A 20,426-nucleotide genomic window follows, 5' to 3' on the forward strand; every position below is an offset into this window, starting at 1 on the left:
ACCAGTCTTGTGTTTCTGCCACTGCCAATCTCAACATCACTTGAAGCGCACTACTAATCACAGTAATGACTACTTAGATGACGCACACACAGTAGTATTATTATGTCAACTTTGCTTTTAGGAAATGCAATTACCAATTTTGAAATTAATTAGTGGCACAACTTTTTTAATCCAACTTGAAGTGCAATTAACCACGTTTTATGGCACAAGAATGTGGTTTTTAGAGATAATTAACTTGAGGTCTTCAAGTCTCATGGTAGGTGAGACGCAGACATTTTTCTATTGAGTGGTCTACTGACAGTGTATGGAAATATGAAGAAGGGCAAAACTACAATATAATATAGCATAAAGCTAAGGTATGTGAAAACGTGTGATTACAGTGAGTGTATGTAAAATATATAAGGACAAAATGAAATATATCCAACACTTGCTACATAATTCATGAACATTTACACCTCCCCTATGTGTAGCAGCGAAGGAAAAGAACATGTAACTACATAAAAACCTGGGTATCAGTCATCTCGCACCATGCCATGTAGTGATTGGTGGTCTCCAAATCTCCGTGTTGTACTTGCAACAAAAGAAATATTAAATTAAAATATGGTAATATAAAAAATTGAATTTATTAGTCTATATGTTACATTTGTATGCAGCAAAGTCATCTGTGATATGCACTATTACAAAAAGTATCACTAAGCTGATTTATTGTGTATTTCAGTGAGTCATAATTAAATGGTGTCCACTCCACTGCAGTGTCCATTCCTGACTTAGGCAAACCATTTTTATTAAATTGTGAATGAACCAGGTTGACATGATTGTAGCTATAGAACACAAAAAAAGGCCACTTGTAGGAAAAATAATACATGTTAATGATAGAATTATATCACATCTATATATCTATGTTAATTTTTCATTGATTAATGTTACTTAAAATGCAGTTATAACTGAGAAACTAAGTGACTGAACTGAAGTATTTTTATATCCTATCAAGTTTACTTTACTGCAGTTAAAATTGTCTCTATCAATAAATATTAGTAAATCTAAATATTCTTTTTAAAAAAGAAACTGAAGGTGAAACTTTGAATTCTCTGTTGACCTCGGTCTGAATAATTATATCTATTGTGTTAGGTATTGCAGAAACAGAAAGTTTGTGTTGTAACCAGAGTTCAGAAGTGAGTGTCACATCAGAACCAACTTTTAACACGTGAAAATTTTGTTTAAAGAACCGAAAGTATTTTTGTCTGAAAAAGTTTACGCAATTTCAACCTGCTGTTCTCTATTCTTCCAAGAATACTGACAGCAGGAGATTCACGTTAGTTGTATCGCACTGTGAATTTTACCTCATAATCTACATTTGTGAATGTGAAGTGCTCTGTGTTGTGCAAGTCACCAAATTATGTATTTATTTCTGTTAAATTCATTCTAGCTCTATCATTACAGGTCAAAAGGAATCAGCTGCTGAAATACTTCAAAAGCCGATTCAGTTCATTATAAACTACTTTAATCCACTAACTCTGTTACTATTTATACGCAAGTAGACCTGAAATTGTGGCTTCCAGCCATGAGTACAAATGCATTAACAACTGTTACTCTTACAGATGCCTAAGTGAAAGCAAACAAGGTTCACAGTGTCTTTCAGCAGAAAATGGGATGGAAAAATATTATCCTAAGATAGCAGAGGTCTGAAACTAATTTATGTGTCAGAATTATGCATACATTTTCAGGAGTAGATCAACAAAGTAGACAGTTTCTATTACTTTTATTTTCTAGCTTTGGAAGCAACGATCTGATACTATTGTTGCCATAGTCATTAGTCTGAAGACTAATGTTACTCCATGCAGTGCAAGTCTCATTGGCTCTCAGTAACTAATGCATCATACATTTATATGAATCTGCTTAGTCTCCTTGACTCTTGGTCTCCCTATATGATTAACATAGCCCTCTCTCCTCCATTACCAAATTATATGTTCTTTGATCCTCAGTATGTGTCTATTGAAACTACACCCTCTTTCACGAAAGTGATACCATAAAGCTTCTTGTCTAATTCGGGTCAGTATATCTTAATTACTTAATGTACCCAACTAATAAGCAAACACCGAAATTAAAAAGCTTCTATTCTGTTCTCGCCTGTACTCCTTATCGTCCATATTTCACTTCCATAACACCATAACATGCTACACTCCAATCAAATACTTAAGAAAGAAAGACTTCCTAAAATTTAAAATTATATTTGAACAGATTTATCTTACTCAGAAAAGCATTTCTTGCTACCGCCAGTGTGAAATTTGTACTCTTTTTAGCCCTTCATCGGTCATGTTTACTTTTAGTGTCTCACTTCCCGTTTAAGTTCACCCAACATCATTTTATTTGATTTGAGCACAATACGTACCCATCTATTTATTTCACTGGTATTCTTCTTATAACATACTTTCAAAACGCTAAATGTAGTCATTTCATATCATTATAAATAATAATGAAAAGTACCTATAACGTAACTTAGTGCATCTCATTACATTGCATACATTGTATATTAAGCATTTTTTAAATCGTAGAGTTGTGCATAACAAGTTTTAAGGTCAGCAGTATTATGTCTACCTCCGAGTAGTTTTGGAATCTGTGAGAAAATTGTAACTTGCCTTTCAGAATATATAAACAAATCATTAGCTGGCTACACTCTGAATGCTGTGCTTCATCAGCGCATCGGTGAAGATAAAAGTCTGTTCCTGTTTGTTCTACGCATATAAAGGCGGAACTAAGAGCTACAGGTTACAGATTAAAAGGCAGCTGCAGCGTACAAAACTCAGTAGACGAAAACATTATACCAAAGTTAACATTGTGGTCATGGTAATGAAGAATAAATGTATGACGTCAAATGGAGATAAGTGAATGTTCAAAATCGCTCTTTGCTTAAATAAAGCTACATAAAACGTTTCAGGATGCTGCATCTATTCAAACTGATTCACATAACACTAGCCATTCCCTTTTATGAATCTTTGAGTCTTTCGCTGTCTCTGAAAGAGTTGCTACGGCATTGGCAAACCTTAAACTCTTTATTTTTTATCCTTAAACTTTAACTCTCAGTGCAAATCTGTCCGAGTTACTTTTACCGCTTGCTTTGTGTAGAGATTTAATAATCGGTTGCAGTGCCGTCTCATTTCCTTGTCAATTGTGAGGGTTACTCGAGAGCAAGTCCACAATGTATTTTAAATATCCAATTTATTTCCCATATCTTTGATATTTTTACAGTATGTTGTTGCATTCTTGAGAGACAAATTGTCATTTCTCCACATAGTCTGTCTCTGTCTCTGTCTCTCTATCCGTCTGAGCGCTGTATATCTGCATGGAAAAGCCTGGAACGGGACGTTTGAAGCACTGTTTAGCCGCTTCGAATCTCGTTCTGCGAAGCGATTCTTTGAGTTTATGAAAGAGTTGGCAGTATCAAGGTGCCACATTAGGGCTGTAGGGTGGTTGTCCAATGCTGTTCATCCAAGCTCTGCGATCGTGGTGGCTGGGCGTTACCATGCAACAGCAAATAATCACATTTTACGTTGCTGTCGAATATGACACACTCAAAAATGAAGTATTTTTCACGGTTGTTACATACGTGTCAGAAACTGATTGGGGTTGAGCTGGGCATCATGTTCATAAGCAACAGTGTTCCTGAATCAAAAAACACAGTAGTCATAACTTTTCCTGCTGGAAGATAGTTCTGAATTTCTTCTTCTTCGGCAGTTTTTGGTGATGTTATTTCATCACTCACCTCTTGATCTCCGGTTCAAAGTACTGCAACCGTGTTTCATCTCGATCGCAATTCTTACAAAGAAATCAGCTCCAGAATTATCATATTGTTCCAACATTTTACTGCACATTGTCCTCGGTGTATCATAGTGGGCAACCGTCAACATTCTGACACAAACCTTTCAACTCTCTTAATATTCTGCACACATTCACTTCTTATACGCCCACTCGGATTGACAGTTCGTTCACTGTTACACGCTTGTCGACCAAAATCAGATTGTGAATACGCTGCACATTGTGACGAGTCATTGCAGTAATCGGTCTACCGTTGCGTGGGAGGTCGCTTGCTCCGATCACCGGCTTCATCCCCACACACCTTCTTCCGTCTCTTGTCAGTGTTTGTCTCTGGCTCGCCCTCAAGACTCAGAAGCTCTATAACAGTACGCTGCTTCAGACGAATACCAAGTGCAGCTGCCACATGGACGGAGTGCAAAGATAGCGTGACTTGCGGGAACAGGTTGATTTTAATTTGAATGCACGCAGGAAGAATGTTGCTATGACCTCCGTGAATAGCTAAGGTGTAGAAAAAAAATTTGGATTCTTTTTTAAAATGTGCATTTCTTTTAGAATGACCTTTTTCAATTTTCTGCAGTTTGGTTTCTGTACAAGTTACAAATGACTTTCGTTCCCTCATTTTATCCCTGATAGCTTTAGTCGAAACAAGGCCCAAGGTACTCATAGCATTGGGAAAACCAACCATGAACAAACTCTTCCACCTGGTGTGCAAGAGGTATGAGACCCTAGGACTTCAAGAAGAATATAATAATTCCATTTCCAAAGAAATGAGGTGCTGACAAGCGTGAATAGTACCTAACTATCAGTTTAACAAGTCATGGTTGCAAAATACTAGTTCGAATTCTTTACAGAAGCAAGGAAAAACAGGTATAAGGTGACCTTGGAAAAAATCTGTTTGGATTCCTGAGAACTGTAGGAACATGTGAGGCAAAACTGACGCTATGACGTATCATAGAAGATAGGTAAAGGAAACGCAAACATATATTTATAGCTTTTGTAGACTTAGAGAAAATTTCGGATAATGTTGATTGGAACACTCTCTTTGAAAATGTGAAGGTAAAGAGGTAATATACATGGAGCGAAAAGGTGCTTACAGCTTGTACAGAAACCAAATGGCTGTTATAAGAGTCGAATGACATGAAAGGGAAGCAGTGGTTGAGAAGGGAGTGAGAGGGTTGTAGCGTATCCCCGACGTTATTCAATCCGTGTATTGAGCAAGCAGTAAAGGAAACAAAAGAAAAATTTGGAGCAGGAATTAAAGTCCAGGGAGAAGAAATAATACTTTGAGTTTTGCTGATGGCGCTGTAGTTCTGTCCGAGACAGTAAAGGACGTGGGAGAGCAGTTGAAGTGAATGCAGAATGTCTTGAAAAGACGAAATAAGATGAACATCAACAACGCAAAACGGTGATAATGGAATGTAGTCGAATTAAAACAGATGATGTTGAGAGAATTAGATTAGGAAATGAAGTAGTAGATGAGTTTTATTATTTGGGCAGCAAGTAACTGATGAAGATCGTAGCAGAGAGAATATAAAATGTCGATTGGCAATGACAAAAAAAGCGTTTCTAAGGAAGCGAAGTTTATTAACATAGAGTGCAAATTTAAGTTTCAGGAAGCCTTTTCTGAAAGTATTTGTATGGAGTGTAGCCATGTATGGAAGTGGAATATGGACGGTAAAGAGCTTACACAAAAAGAGAATATAAGCTTTTGAAATGTGGTGCCACAGAAGAAAGCTGAAGAGTGGGTGGGTAAATTTTGTAAGTAATGACGAGGTACTGAATAGAACTGGGGAGAAACGAAATCTGTGCGAAGGCTGACTAGAAGAGAAGACGTAGGTTGATAGGACATATTCTGGGACGTCAACGAATCGCCAATTTAGTTGTGGACGGAAGTGGATGGGGTAAAAATGGTAGGAGACCAAGTGATGAATACAGTAACCTGATTCAGACTGATGCGGGTGGCAGTAGTTACTCGGAGATCAAGAGATTTGCAGAGGATAGTGCAACATCGTGACTTGCGTCAATCCAATCTTCAGGCTGAAAACCGTAACAATAAATACTTCAGAATTGCGAACAAGATATTTTACATCATTAATCTCTCATTACTGACCCTACGACTTATCTTATCTCAGAAGATAGATTAAGGAAAAGCAAACCTACGTTTCTAGCATTTGTAGACCTAGAGAAAGCTTTTGTCAATGTTGACTGGAATACTCTCTTTCAAATTCTGAAGGTGACAGGGGTAAAATGCAGGAAGCGGAACGCTATTTACAATTTGTACAGAAACCAAATGGCAGTTACAAGATTCGAGGGGCACGAAAGGGAAGCAGTGGTTGGGAAGGGAGTGAGACAGGGTTGTAGTCTCTCCCCGAACGTGTTCAATCTGTATATTGAGCAAGCAGTAAAGGAAACAAAAGAAATATTCGGAGTAGGTATTAAAGCCCATGGAGAAGAAATAAAAACGTTGAGGTTCGCCGATGACATTGTAATTCTGTCAGACACAGCAAAGGACTTGGAAGAGCAGTTGAACGGAATGGATATGGTCTTGAAAGGAGGATATAAGATGAACATCAACAAAAGCAAAACGAGGATAATGGAATGTAGTCGGGTGATGCTGAGGGAATTAGATTAGGAAATGAGACACTTATAGTAGTAAATGAGTTTTGCTATTTGGGGAGCAAAATAACTGATGATGGTCGAAATAGAGAGGATATAAAATGTAGACTGGCAATGGCAAGGAAAGCGTCTCTGAAGAAGAGAAATTTGTTAACATCAAGTATAGATTTAAGTGTCAGGAAGTCGTTTCTGAAAGTATTTGTATGGAGTGTAGCCATGTATGGAAGTGAAGCATGGACGATAAATACTTTGGACAAGAAGAGAATAGAAGCTTTCGAAATGTGGTGCTACAGACGGATTCTGAAGATTAGATGGGTAGATCACATAACTAATGAGAAGGTATTGAATAGAATTGGGGAGAAGTTTGTGGCACAACTCGACTAGAGGAAGGCATCGGTTGGTAGGACCAATTTAGTATTGGAGGGCAGCGTGGAGGGTAAAAGTCGTAGAGAGATAACAAGAGATGAATACAGTAAGCAGATTCAGAAGGATGTAGGTTGCAGTAGGTACTGGGAGATGAAGCAGCTTGCACAGGATAGAGTAGCGTGGAGAGCTGCACCAAACCAGTCTCAGGACTGAAGACCACAACAACAACAACAATCTCTCATTAATAGGACGCTCATCAGTACGTGCGAGTCTGCTCCACAGCACGCAGCTTTGCACGACAAATGATTCACCTCAGCTTCACCTGATACGTGTCGTTGCGTCATACTAAGTTCTCGCGTGTGCCGACAGGCGGCGCGCGGGCGCTGCGGCTGGTACGCGTGCGCGTCCCGCCGCTGGTTGCTCGCGGCATGACGGCGCGGCTCGAGTGCCGCTTTGAGCTGCAGCGGGACCGCCTCTACTCGGTCACGTGGTACAAGGACCACGAGGAGTTCTACCGATACGTGCCGCGCGCGCCCACGCCGCAGCACAGCTACCGGCTCGAAGGCGTCCGAGTAGTCGTGAGTAGCTCTTATAATGCTAAACACTACTAGCTCTTCCTTCTTCAGAATTAATATACCGGGTGATCAAAAAGTCAGTATTAATTTGAAAACTGAATAAATCACGGAATAATGAAGATAGAGAGGTACAAATTGACACACATGCTTGGAATGACATGGGGTTTTATTAGAACAAAAAAAAATACAAAAGTTCAAAAAATGTCCGACAGATGGCGCTTCATCTGATCAGAATAGCAATAATTAGCATAACAAAGTAAGACAAAGCAAAGATGATGTTCTTTGCAGGAAATGCTCAATATGTCCACCATCATTCCTCAACAATAGCTGTAGTAGAGGAATAATGTTGTGAACAGCACTGTAAAACATGTCCGGAGTTATGGTGAGGCATTGGCGTCGGATGTTGTCTTTCAGCATCTCTGGAGATGTCTGTCGATCACGATACACTTGCGACTTCAGGTAACCCCAAAGCCAATAATCACACGGACTGAGGTCTGGGGACCTAGGAGGCCAAGCATGACGAATGGTGGCTGAGCACACGATCATCATCAAAAGACGCGCGCAAGAGATCGTTCACGAGTCTAGCAATTTTTTTGGTTCTAATAAAACCCCATCTCATCCCAAGCATGTGTGTCAATTTTTACCTCTCTATCTACATTATTCCGTGGTTTGTTTTCAAATTTATACTGACTTTTTGATCACCCGGTAGCTCAAAAAAGTAACCTATACCTGTGCAATAAATCCTACCAATAACACGTTTCTGTGGTCTCTCTCAGGGGAAATTTTATTACCTTTTACAGGCGTAGTACAGGACGACTACAAAATCGCTTTACAGTTGAACTTAACGTTTTACTGTGTAGGATGGTGAGGTATCAGACTTTTGAAGCTTCCATCCTGATCGCCAATGTGGCAGCACTGCTCCTCACGTAATATGCAACGTGACTGCCGCGAAACTGCTACGTCACTGTCACGTTACTGCCCGTGAGGGAGAATAAATTCTGTATTTTCAACATTTCACGGCCATGTCAGCAGCTGTATAAGTGTTAATTTTAAATTAACAACAGCCTCAGTTGCAATGTTTACCTAGATTTACCTAGGTTTCAGTTGGGATAACCCAACCTTCTTCAGAAATAAAAGGAACTACGATTTGCCCCAACTGAAATATAGTTAAATCTAGGTAAACATTGCAACTGAGTCTGTTGTTAACTTATAATTAATAAATTATGTGTTGACCCCTCCAATGTTCGCCTTTCTGTGATTGGAGAACAAAAGAGGCAGATACCAGTGACTTCACTGTGGAGGAGCGCCTAGTGATGAGTATATGAGTCCATGAATGGAACAGCAACAATAACGAAAATGTGATATATGTGACGGAATTGATTCGTGAACGGTTCGGTAAGGAGCTACCAAGACATCAGACTTTGGACCACATGGCAGAAGGAAGCCTTGCACCTGAGAAGTGTTCTAGATCCCAATCACCACCACGCCACCCCCAAACCCACTCTGGTCGTCTATCAACCCGAATGGAAATATGCGCCGAAGTTAGTGTGTCAGTGATGCGTTCATCCTGCAAGTCGACAAGAAATCGTGCTACAGAACATGAAATTTAAGGAAGCACAAAGCAATGCCACATGAAAACTCACTTTGGCTTGAAAGCATTCCGACCAATGGCAATCGGCAATCAATGAACTAAATAAGGATGACATATACTGCTACAAGTATATCAAGCCGTGGAGGGATAATCATGATACACATACAGATGTTTTTAATAAATAGCTGTAAGTGTTATTGAAGTTACTCTGAAATAACTGCAGGTGTAAAGAGTCTTTCTGGCATCCCTGTACACAAGAGGACAAAACTAGCGACACTAAAAACACACACAGACACACACACGGGGGGGGGGGGGGGGGGGGGGGGGGGAGAGAGAGAGAGAGAGAGAGAGAGAGAGAGAGATTTGCTCGGAGCAACACTTCATGCTATATTATATTCTTAGGGTAAGTCACTAACTATTGCCACCAAGGATAACTCCGAAAGTATGATAGGAGATGAAACGTTTGTGGGACCAAAGTTGTATGGGATAACGAGGACCTTAATATGAAGTTCCTTTTGTGTTGCTAGGTGGGGTCGCTTCAGAGGTATGAAGGTCAGCTTGGTTTTTTTAAAAAGGGATGCTATAGTTTGGTACTTATTTTCTCATAGGGGCTATCGAGACGAATCCAATGATGTGTAACAGTAATGTCAACTAAGGTCACAAAGGTGGCGTGAAAGTCCATTTACAGAAGTTGTTCGAAGTTATGACTATTGGTAGCAATGCAGTGCTGCAATCTTCTTACCATGGATTGAGTGGTATACCTTATCACATCAGCACTTATCGAAGCACACGCTCTGAAATTCTCTCTCGCATATCTTCAGGTGTAGTTGGAATGTCTTTATAAATAATGCTTTTTACGAAACCCCACAAGAAAAAATTCAGAGGCGTCAAGTCTAGCGAACGAGCCGGCCACGACACCTCTCCTCCGCGTCTGATCGAACGATTTAGGAATTGTCTCTGCAACTCCTTTCTAACCATCAGTGAAAAGCGTGCCGGACACCCATCTTGGTGGTACCACATACTGTTCCTTGTTCCTAAAGGTATTTCCTCCAATAACAGACCTAACATTTCTTGCAGGAATGTGGTGTAGTTCCAACCATTAAGATTTCCTTCGATGAAATAGGGACCCATAATTCTGCCCTCCAGAATACCCCACCATACATTCACCGACCACGGGTTTTGGCGTGCAACTTGCCGCAGCCACAATGGAATTTCAGTTGCCCAATAATGCATATTATCCAAATGAACATTTCTATGGTTCGTCAATGTAGCCTCGTCAGTAAAGAAAATCAAATTAATAAATGCGTCATCCCACTGAATCTGAAGTTGAGCCCATTAGTATTGTGATGCGAAACTGTCGAATGGTGTTTACATGTCAATGGCATGTTAGATGGATACGTCGTATTCGGCGAAAGTTAACTATTTTCATTTACTACTTTCGCGATATGTGAGAGAGAATTGTCAGTACCACTCAGTCTATGATAACAAGATTGCAGCACTGCATTTATACAAATGGTCAAAACTTCGAACACATTCTGTAAATGGACGTTCATGCTACCTTTGTGACCTTCGTTGACCTTCAAAGACGTTACTGTTACACTTCATTGGATTCGTGTCGATAGCAGCTAAATAAGCACCAAACTATTTATTTATTTATTTTTTTTTTTTTTTGTCATCAGTCTTCTGACTGGTTTGATGCAGCCCGCCACGAATTCCTCTCCTGTGCTAACTTCTTCATCTCAGTGTTGCACTTGCAACTTACGTCCTCAATTATTTGCTTGATGTATTCCAATCACTGTCTTCTTCTACAGTTTTTGCCCTCCACAGCTCCCTCTAGTACCATGTAAGTCATTCCCTCATGTCTTAACATATTTCCTATCATCCTGTCCCTTCTTCTTATTAGTGTTTTCCACATATTCCTTTCCTCTCCGATTCTGAGTAGAACCTCCTCATTCCTTACCTTATCAGGCCAGCTAATTTTAACACTCGTCTGTAGCAACATATCTCAAATGCTTCGATTCTCTTCTGTTCCGGTTTTCCGACAGTCCATGTTTCACTACCATACAATGCTGTACTCCAGACGTACATTCTCAGAAATTTCTTCCCCAAATTAAGCCCGATATTTGATATTAGTAGACTTCTCTAGGCCAGGAAACTATAGCATCCCATTAAAAAAAAAGGTTGACCCTCATATCCCTGACGTGACCCCACGTAGCAACAAAATACCAACTCATATTATGGCTCCCGTTGCCCCATGCAATATTTGTCCCACAAACTTTTGAGCTACTATCATACTTTAGGAGTTATTCTAGATGGCAATAGCTAGTGACTCATCCTGCATAATGAGGCAAATCTATGGAGTATCGGCGCTATGCCTACCAACGTCTGAGCGTCATGTGGATATCAAAAATTTCTCTAGATTCCAGGCGTACTTCATGAGGATCTTCACTGTCTGGATACGACACTGCGTGTCATGTTTGCAATAGATGAGAGCATCCTGTTCTTGCAGAATAGCGCAAGAGCACTATTTAGCGAGATGAGGGTGTCACTCACACCTTGAATGAAGACTGTTGCTGAACTGACGATAGATTTACTTAATTTGCAGGAAAGTGCCCCACGGAGGTTTAGGAAAATGACGGGCATTATTCTCAAGTCCCCCCAAGACAGCAACAGGAAATAATTTATATAGATCACAGAGAGATGCTGTACATATGAACATCACTCCAAACGAAATGCACAATATTCTTTCAAATATCCATCTTTTGTTCTACAGCTTCGATATTAACGATAGAAATATTCTTCTTGCCTGTATTAAAATTCAGTTCAAAGTGGTTCCGCAAGTGCTACTGTCGTAGCACTCTGTAAAGATGGTTACTGCACTTGATGTTCATCTGAAGCAACGTACTATTATAGAGCACCTGCATTGCGATAACGAGACACTGACGAAAATTGACAAGAGATGTCAGAAAGTGTATGGGGATGACGCTGTAGATCGGAGTACAGTTAGTCGTCGCGGAAGCAGATTATGTGGTGAAGGTGGGCACGACAATGCTGGGAACCTCCAGTGCATCGGCAGACCGAACGCTGCACGGACTGCAGACAATGTGCAGCATATTCACAGCCTCATGTTGGCTGACAAACGCGTAACAGTGAATGAATTGTCGATCAGAGCGGAAGCGGGACAAGCAAGTGAGTGCAAAATATTGAAAGTTGAAACTGAGAAAGTTTGCGCCAGTTGGGTGCCGAGAATGTTGACAAAAAGAAACTCGGAAGACAGCGTGAAGCAAAATGTTGGAACAATACGGGAATTCTGGAGACGATTTCTTCGCAAGAATTATGATGGAAGACGAAACATTGTTGCATCACTTTCAACTGCAGATGAAAAGATAATCAGTGGAATAACATTATGCAAATTTGTCAAAGAAGAAGAAATTTCAAATTGCGTCTTCAGCAGGACAAATGATGGCTACTGTTTTTTTATTTTTTTATTCTGAGGACTGTTGCTTACGGGCGTATCAATTCTACCATGCGTATGGTAAGCCTTAAAGGCTTTCGTCCTGGAATGTGTTGCATTGGACAACATCGACAAAAATGATGTTTTGTTGTTGCATAATAACGCTCGGCTATATGCCGTGAGAAAACCGCCTTAGAGATCACAAAGCTTGGGTGCGAAACACTGAGACACCTACCCTGCAGCCCTAATCTTGTACCGTGTGATTACCACCTCTGCGGTAAACTGAAGGATTTCATTTGCAGAACGAGATTTGAAGACGATGACTCCCTTGTGAAGGCTTCTAAACAGTTGTCCAAGCGACCTAGTCCTTACGCTGTCGTAACAGGCGTTACCTGCATGGCGCCTGAGGTAGCGGCAACCCTTCTGCCACTTCGGGCACGCGTGCAGCCTACACGCCCCCTGCAGGCCTCAGCCTCACGAACCCTCCCTGTCGCAGTAAGGGACACCAGGCGGCGGTACCAGCGCTATTAGAGGTCGCCACTTACAAGGATCCTATTCGCGTCCGCGACACACGTTATCAGAAAATAATGCCACGACTATTTCGCCGCCGGTCGCTGTAAAGGTCGTCGCCAGAGATGCACAAGGCTGTTCTTCCGGCTGCGAGAGGCTCTCCCAGCGTCCGGCAGGTGCTGCTCATCCCATCGTCTTAGGACACTCTCGAAGTCCATCGTAGAGATCGACACCGCTGTATTCAGAATTCCTCGTTGTTTCCCTTGGTGCAGTCAGACTATCCAGGACAGACGTTGCTGTTCCTGTGCTGGTGCTATTCAGGATAGCTTCATCGGGCTTGGAATAATTTCGATACAAGGTATTTAGCTATGAAGATCATAATTGTGTTACTTTGTCGGAGTCTGGAATCACCATAATGTCAAGTCCTCAACATGTGAGCCACTGTAATTGAGATTTTGTTACTATCGTCGAAGCAGACGTTTCTTTCCTTGGACAGTAAACATTTGTAAATTTTTATCACCGTTTTCCCTGTGCCGATGTGAGTATGAAAGGTACTGAAAAGAAACTGGATGTTTAAAAATGTATTTGGAATCTCTTTTGGAGCGACCCTCGTGACATTTTTCCCCTTAAATTGATAAGATATAGTGTCAGCAAGGCAGAAGAAAGGACGGAAGATTAGTGCGCAACGTCCATTTCATTATGGGAGAAAAATCAACGTACGGTTTTCAAAGGAACATTCCTGTCACGTGGCTTAGGTAATCCAGGGAAACAACGAGATGTCAAAATACGGAAAACCGAAGGGTGATTAGAAACAGCGTCCTCCCTTATGAGAGTTGAGTGAATTAACAACCACTATGCTACGTGACTCGATGCCAACAGGACAGACTTTCGGTACGGAAATAAATTTCTTACCCAAGATTAAACGGGTAGTTTCAATAACTAAGGAAAAGGTATTCATCGAATTAGGGGGAAAAGAAATTTACGGTACATCTTGACAAAAAGGAACCAGGACAAGAAGGAAACAGTTGATAAGACACATTGTGGGACACCAAGGAGTGGTCAGATTGGTAAGAGAGAAGTGTGTAAGATGGGAAAATTGCAGAGGTAGACGAAAACTTGCATATAGTAAGCAGAGATGGGGAGACTTGCATACGATACACTACCGTGGAGAACTACATAAGACCAGTCATCAGAATGAAGACTACAAAAACAACATCCAGTATGAGCTACATAATGTAAAGTGTGGAATCTACAATAGCGAGGTAATACCAGAATAAAAGAAAATTTATGTAAGTTGAATTCTCACAGGATCAAAATTTTGCCAACAATACTCATCTGGTGAGTACAGGCTGTAGTTGGGAATTAGATGAGAAACTGTTCTGTTTTATGGAATACAAAGCCAAGTGGTGTGTATTAAATAGAAAGACAAGGCTGTGTTTGTAAAATTTGTGCATTTGGGTGAGATCGAGGAGACCGAATGACTGAAACACTGGATTAACATTGGGGAGAGGCTGTAATTGTGTATATGGTCGGAGGCACTGACAGAGGTTTTCCGTAGTTTTGCGAAATTATTTAAGGAGGAAGGCGTGATGGTGCATTTGAATAAGTCACAGACGGTTTCCTTCACGAAACTTGTCATCGCGAGCTTGTGCTCCATTAGCAGTGACGTCGACGTCGGCTGTACGCTAAATCCTAAATTTCTTACCTTATTGCTATTCAGAAGTACGTCAGAAACTAAATGTCTAGGTAAAACTTGGAGTAAAGAGATCGTAAAACAGGGAGGAGGCGAGGCTTTGGAAGAGAAAAAGGGGCCGATTGTCAGGACCAGTGCTAAACACGTAAAACTTCCTCAAAAGAAAGTGTTTTTCGCCAAGGGAGTGTATATTTTCATAAAACAGTGTTTATTCAAACTACTATTGGTCAGTGTTTGCTGGTGGCCGATTAAAAGTCTAATAAATCACAACGTATTAGGCTGCCCCAAAAGCGACGAGTCATATTCATGAAACTAATTTTCAATATAGAAAACATATATCTTTCACAATCTTGCAGCATGCTTCAGGTTAAAAATAGGTCGGGAACTTGTCTTATACACTGAAGAGCCAAAGAAGCTGGTACACCTGCTAAATATCGTGTAGGGCCATCCCGAACACGCAGAAGTACAGCAAACCAACGTGGCATGGACTCGACTAACGTCTGAAGTAGTGCTGGAGGGAACTGACACCAAGAATCCTGCACGGCTGTCCGTAAATCCGTAAGAGCACGAGGGGGGTTGAAATCTCTTCTAAACAGCACGTTGCAAGGCATCCCAGATATGCTCAATAATGTTCATGTCTGCGAAGTTTGGTGTTTAAACTCAGAATAATGTTCCTGGAGCCACTCTGTAGCAACTCTGGACGTGTGAGCTGTCGCATTGTCCTGCTGGAATTGTCGAAGTATCATGGGTCCCATATAACTCCTACTGCACACGCCCCACACCATTACAGAGCCTCCACCAGCTTGAACAGTCCCCTACTGACATGCAGAGTCCATGGATTCATGACAGTGTCACCATACTCGTATCCTTCCGACCAGGCAACATGTTTGCAGTCATCAACAGTCCAATGTAGGTGCTGACGGGCCCAGGTGAGGCGTAAAGCTTTGTATCTTACAGTTATCAAGGGTACACGAGTGGGCCTTCGCCTCCGAAAGCCTTTATCGAGAATGTTTCATTGAATGGTTCGCACGCTGACGCTTGTTGATGGCACAGCATTGAAATCTGCAGCAACTGGCGAAAGAATTGCACTTCTGTCACATTGAACGATTGTCTTCAGTCGTCGTTGGTCCCATTCTTGCATTTGGTCATGCGGTTCTAGGCGCTCAAGTCCGGAACCGCGCGACTGCTACGGTCGCAGTTTCGAATCCTGCCTCGGGCATGGATGTGTGTGATGTCCTTAGGTTAGTTAGGTTTAAGTAGTTCTAAGTTCTAGGGGACTGATGACCACAGATGTTTAAGTCCCATAGTGCTCAGAGCCGTTCTTGCATTATCTTTTTCCGGTCGCAGTGATGTCGGAGATTTGATGTTTTGCCTTATTGCTCAAATTCACGATACAAAAATGGTTCAAATGGCTCTGAGCATTATGGGACTTAACATCTGAGGTCATCAGTCCCGTAGACTTAGAACTACTTAAACCTAACTAACCTAAGGACATCACACACATCCGTGCCCGAGGCAGAATTCGAACCTGCGACCATAGCAGCAACGCGGTTGCGGACTGAAGCGCCTACAACCGCTCGACCACACCGGCCGGCAATTCACGATACACTCGTGAAATTGTCGTACGGGAAAACCCCCACTTCATCGCTACCTCGGAATGCTGTGTCCCATCGCTCGTGCGCCGATTATAACACCACGTGCAAACTCACTTAAATCTTGATAACCTGCCATTGTAGTAGTAGTAAGCGATCTAACAACTGCACCAGACACTTGTTGTCTTATATAGGCGTTGTCTACCGCACCGCCGTCCTCTGCCTGTTTACATATCTCTGTATTTGAATACGCATGCCTGTACCAGTTTCTTCGGCGCTTCAGTGTAATTGAAATAAATGGTTGTAGCTCCGTCATAAGTTGCATTGAGAAGTATCTATTTTTTTTTTCTTGATGGTGACTAGCTCTGGACACCTGTGTCCATTTTCAAACCGTCTTACAAAGGAGATTACAGTTGACTTGGCAATTTGATACAAACGAGGCACATATTCGTAACACAATTATAGAAAACTAATATACGTGTAAGGTATACAAATTTGTCATGGTTCTATTTTACAACGTGCCTTTCTAATTGTATACCATGCTGTAAGTGTAACAGTTACAGGCGATAGCCCAGTACAGAAACTGCCCCGGCTGCAATCAAAGCGGTATAAGGCTGACTACACCACATAAGACGGGCATCAGGGAACTGGATGCGTAGAGATACCAGTGGTTACCAGGGAAGATTGAGGCAGATGACAGCGGCGCGCGTCGAAGAGAAGTCACACTTACAGTACGGTATATCTAATAAGGCAACTTGTAAGATAGAACCATGACGAATTTGCATACCTTGTACGTGTATTAGTATTCTGTAATTGTATTACGAATATGAGTCTTGTTTTTATAAGAAGGGCTTATTTCAATAGTGGTACAAGTCCATTTTTGTTTATTCTGACATACGGAGTCCTAAAGTTAAATGAGCGCTGAAAAATCTGCAGTTGAGATACCAGAAATATTCAAGCATGTGGCTTCTTATTAGAGATGAACCTTTCTATCTATTTGTTTGGACCATTAATGTCAGATGTATTATAGACAGAAAAGTGGAGGTAATGGACTTGTACAATTATTGAAATAAGCCCTTCATAAAACTGTCATGTCAGCTGTAATCTTTTTTGTAGAATTGTTTGAAAATGGATACACGTTTCCGTAACTAGTCACCACCAGGACACAAAAAATGGATACTTCTCAATGCAACTTATGACGAAGCTACAACCATTTATTTCAATTCATAGATCTTTTAACAAAGGCACATATCAGACGTTAAGATGCAGGTGGCCACCCTGAATGTCAACACATTGCACCATCCTTCAGTTGTGGTTCAGAACACATTCCGTAGTTGATCAGGAGTGATGTTGTTAACTGCCTCCAGAATCTAATCATACATCTGATGCAGTGCACTGATTTGAACCCTGTAGTCGCAGGATTTTATGTAACCTCTCTCCCCCGCCCCCAAGAGTGCAAAGGAGAAAGTTCAGCTGACTTTGAAGCCCACATACGCTGTGGACCTCTACCGATTCACCGTCCAGAGAACGGGCCACTGACGTAACAACGAACAGTCAGACCAAAATGAGGAGTTCCGTCCTTCTGGTGTATAATGGAATTCAGAACTCCATCATACTCCAACTGCGCTTCCAGGAAAAGCTCAAGCATGTCAAGGAAATTGGTGAAAGGTCCCGATTTCAAGTCTAATTCCTGCACACAATTTTAATCTGCAAGGATGTTTCATATCAGCGCACGTTTCGCTGCAGAGTAAAAATTTCATTCTATCTAAATGGTATGTGTTATGATTTGCTCTGCATAAAAGACTGGTCCATAAATCTTTCTCTAGGTCATCGCTAGCTATATGCCCAGTTTCAGTATATTTATCTCCTATTTTTGCACCTGATGAGAACTATTGTCGGCCCATATCCGATAGTTGTGACTGTTCGCATAACCACATGTGTGACATGTGGCCTCATCTAAGCAGAGGAGATTATCTAACAGGTTTCCATTTTTGAAAAAGTCAGCAAATATTTCCATGCAGTAGGAGTAATCTTCCTCCTTCTACTTTACCTGCATCTCGTACATCGTCTTCTTCGTACTATGGAGCGTGGACTGTTCAACTCACGCCTCAGCCGGCGAGTCGACGAAAGGAAGCGTGTGCCCTCCTCAACGGTCCGGACTAGTTCGACAGATGGTTCTGTTAGTCCGGAATGTTCCTCATTAAATACACGCCCTCTTCGACTGAATTAGTTGACAAGAAGCCTGGTAGCGATTGGTCCTTGTTGGGACAACGCTGACACCTCCGCGAATGTTTTACCACCAAGTTTCCAGGAAACAATGGCTATTTTTCCTTCTGCGTAGAGCATCTCAAAGGCCTCTTCAAGAACAATTGATTACATTAATGTTTCCATGACAGTGAATATTTATTTTTGGGACTCTCTGTACATCAAGTTTTTTAAATACACTGCTGGCCACCGTAAATGCAACACCCTGAAGGAAGCATCCGAATCAAGTGAAATTTACACCATCGGTTTGCACTGATGAGATATGCAACTGATTAGAATTTCAGCGCAGACGCACATCACGCGCGCCTGTGGCGCCACCTCATAGCGCCATTTAAGGCTTGGCGATTTCGACGAGTGTACGTTCGGCACGTGTGTTTACCTTGTGGTTGTTTCACAAGACGATCAGTTATGCCTCGTAGAAAACAGCGAACATCTTTTGATCAAGTATCTGAGTTCGACAGAGGAAGGATAGTGGCTTACCGAGATTGTGGATTATCATACAGAGAAATCGCTAGTCGTGTTGGACGAAATCAAACAACTGTAATGCGGATATGTGACCGTTGGATGCAGGAGGGTACGACGGACCGACGTGGTCGATTGCATTCACCTCAGTGCACCACTGCACGTGCTGATAGGCAAATTGTGCGCATGGCAGTGACGGATCGCTCAGTGACATCCCGAACCATAGCACAGCACATTGCGTCTGTAACGCATCATCCAGTGTCTGCGCGTACCATTCGACGCCGTTTACAGCAGAGTGGTCTGTCTGCAAGACGTCCATTGCTTCGTCTACCATTGACGCAGAACCACAGACGTCTCCGTCGCCAATAGTGTGATGACAGACGGATGTAGACGGCAGAATGGAATGACGTTGTCTTTACTGACGAGGCACGCTTCTGTCTGCAGCACCACGATGGTCGGATTCGAGTGTGGAGACACCGTGGAGAGAGTATGCTGGACAGCTGCATTATGCACCGCCACACTGGTCTTGCACCGGGTATTATGGTATGGGGCGGTATTGGATATTACTCTCGCACGCCTCTAGTACGCATTGCCGGTACTTTAAATAGCCGGCGCTACATATCCGAGGTGCTGGAGCCAGTTGTCCTTCCTTACCTTCAGGGCTCGGCCACAGCCATATTTCAACAGGATAATGCGCGACCACACATGGCACGCATTGTCCAAAGGTTCTTCGTCAATAACCAGATTGAAGTGCTTCCCTGGCCGGCTCGCTCTCCGGATCTTTCGCCGATAGAAAACATGTGGTCCATGGTTGCGCAACGAGTGACGCAGATTACATCCCCAGCTGCCACACCAGATGATCTTTGGCAACGTGTGGAAGCTGCCTGGGCTGCTGTACCACAGGAACACATCCAACGTCTTTTTGACTCAATGCCGAGACGTGTGGCAGCGGTGATCTCCAACAATGGCGGCTACTCTGGCTACTGATTCTGGCAGGAACCACATGTCACAGACGTCTGTAAACGTAATCATTTGATACTTGGTCAACATGTTATCTACAAAATAAATCTTGTTGTGCTACCCCTTGTCTTTCTTGGTGTTGCATTTACGGTGGCCAGCAGTGTATATATGCAACATAATTTCGTTTGTGTTGCGCCCATTTAAAAATGACTACTAGCTGTAAATGGACAATTGTGCCTTATATAGTGTTCTATGGAAATTCATTCTCGGCAAAACCGTGTAGTACTTAAGAAATTTCAAGTTATATTTGAACCAAACGTAGAAAAGGTAACTCATTCAGTACTAGTTAATCGTTCATGTAAGGTAGTGACAGAGGGAGGAAATCAACAGTGAACCATAAAATTGGACGTATGCATAAAAGGAGAAGAGCATCTATCCAGTTGCAGAAACTGAACATTAAATAGCGAAAGGTGGTGACTTCCAATCGTTCAAGATTCTGTTTCAATTTACTTTACCTATAACGTTTGGA

General features: G+C 41.9%; 1 protein-coding gene across 1 annotated transcript in view; it reads left to right on the top strand.

Annotated features, from left to right (window-relative positions):
- LOC124788491 overlaps positions 1-20,426 on the top strand; it is a 540,210-nt gene that overhangs the window by 416,547 nt on the left and 103,237 nt on the right. The window contains exon 5 of the mRNA XM_047255760.1: positions 7,165-7,373. Within this exon, the coding sequence (XP_047111716.1) occupies positions 7,165-7,373 (209 nt within the window). The remainder of the gene's footprint in view (positions 1-7,164; positions 7,374-20,426) is intronic.

The sequence above is a fragment of the Schistocerca piceifrons genome, chromosome 3 (assembly GCF_021461385.2).
Source record: "Schistocerca piceifrons isolate TAMUIC-IGC-003096 chromosome 3, iqSchPice1.1, whole genome shotgun sequence".
Lineage (NCBI taxonomy): Eukaryota > Metazoa > Arthropoda > Insecta > Orthoptera > Acrididae > Schistocerca > Schistocerca piceifrons.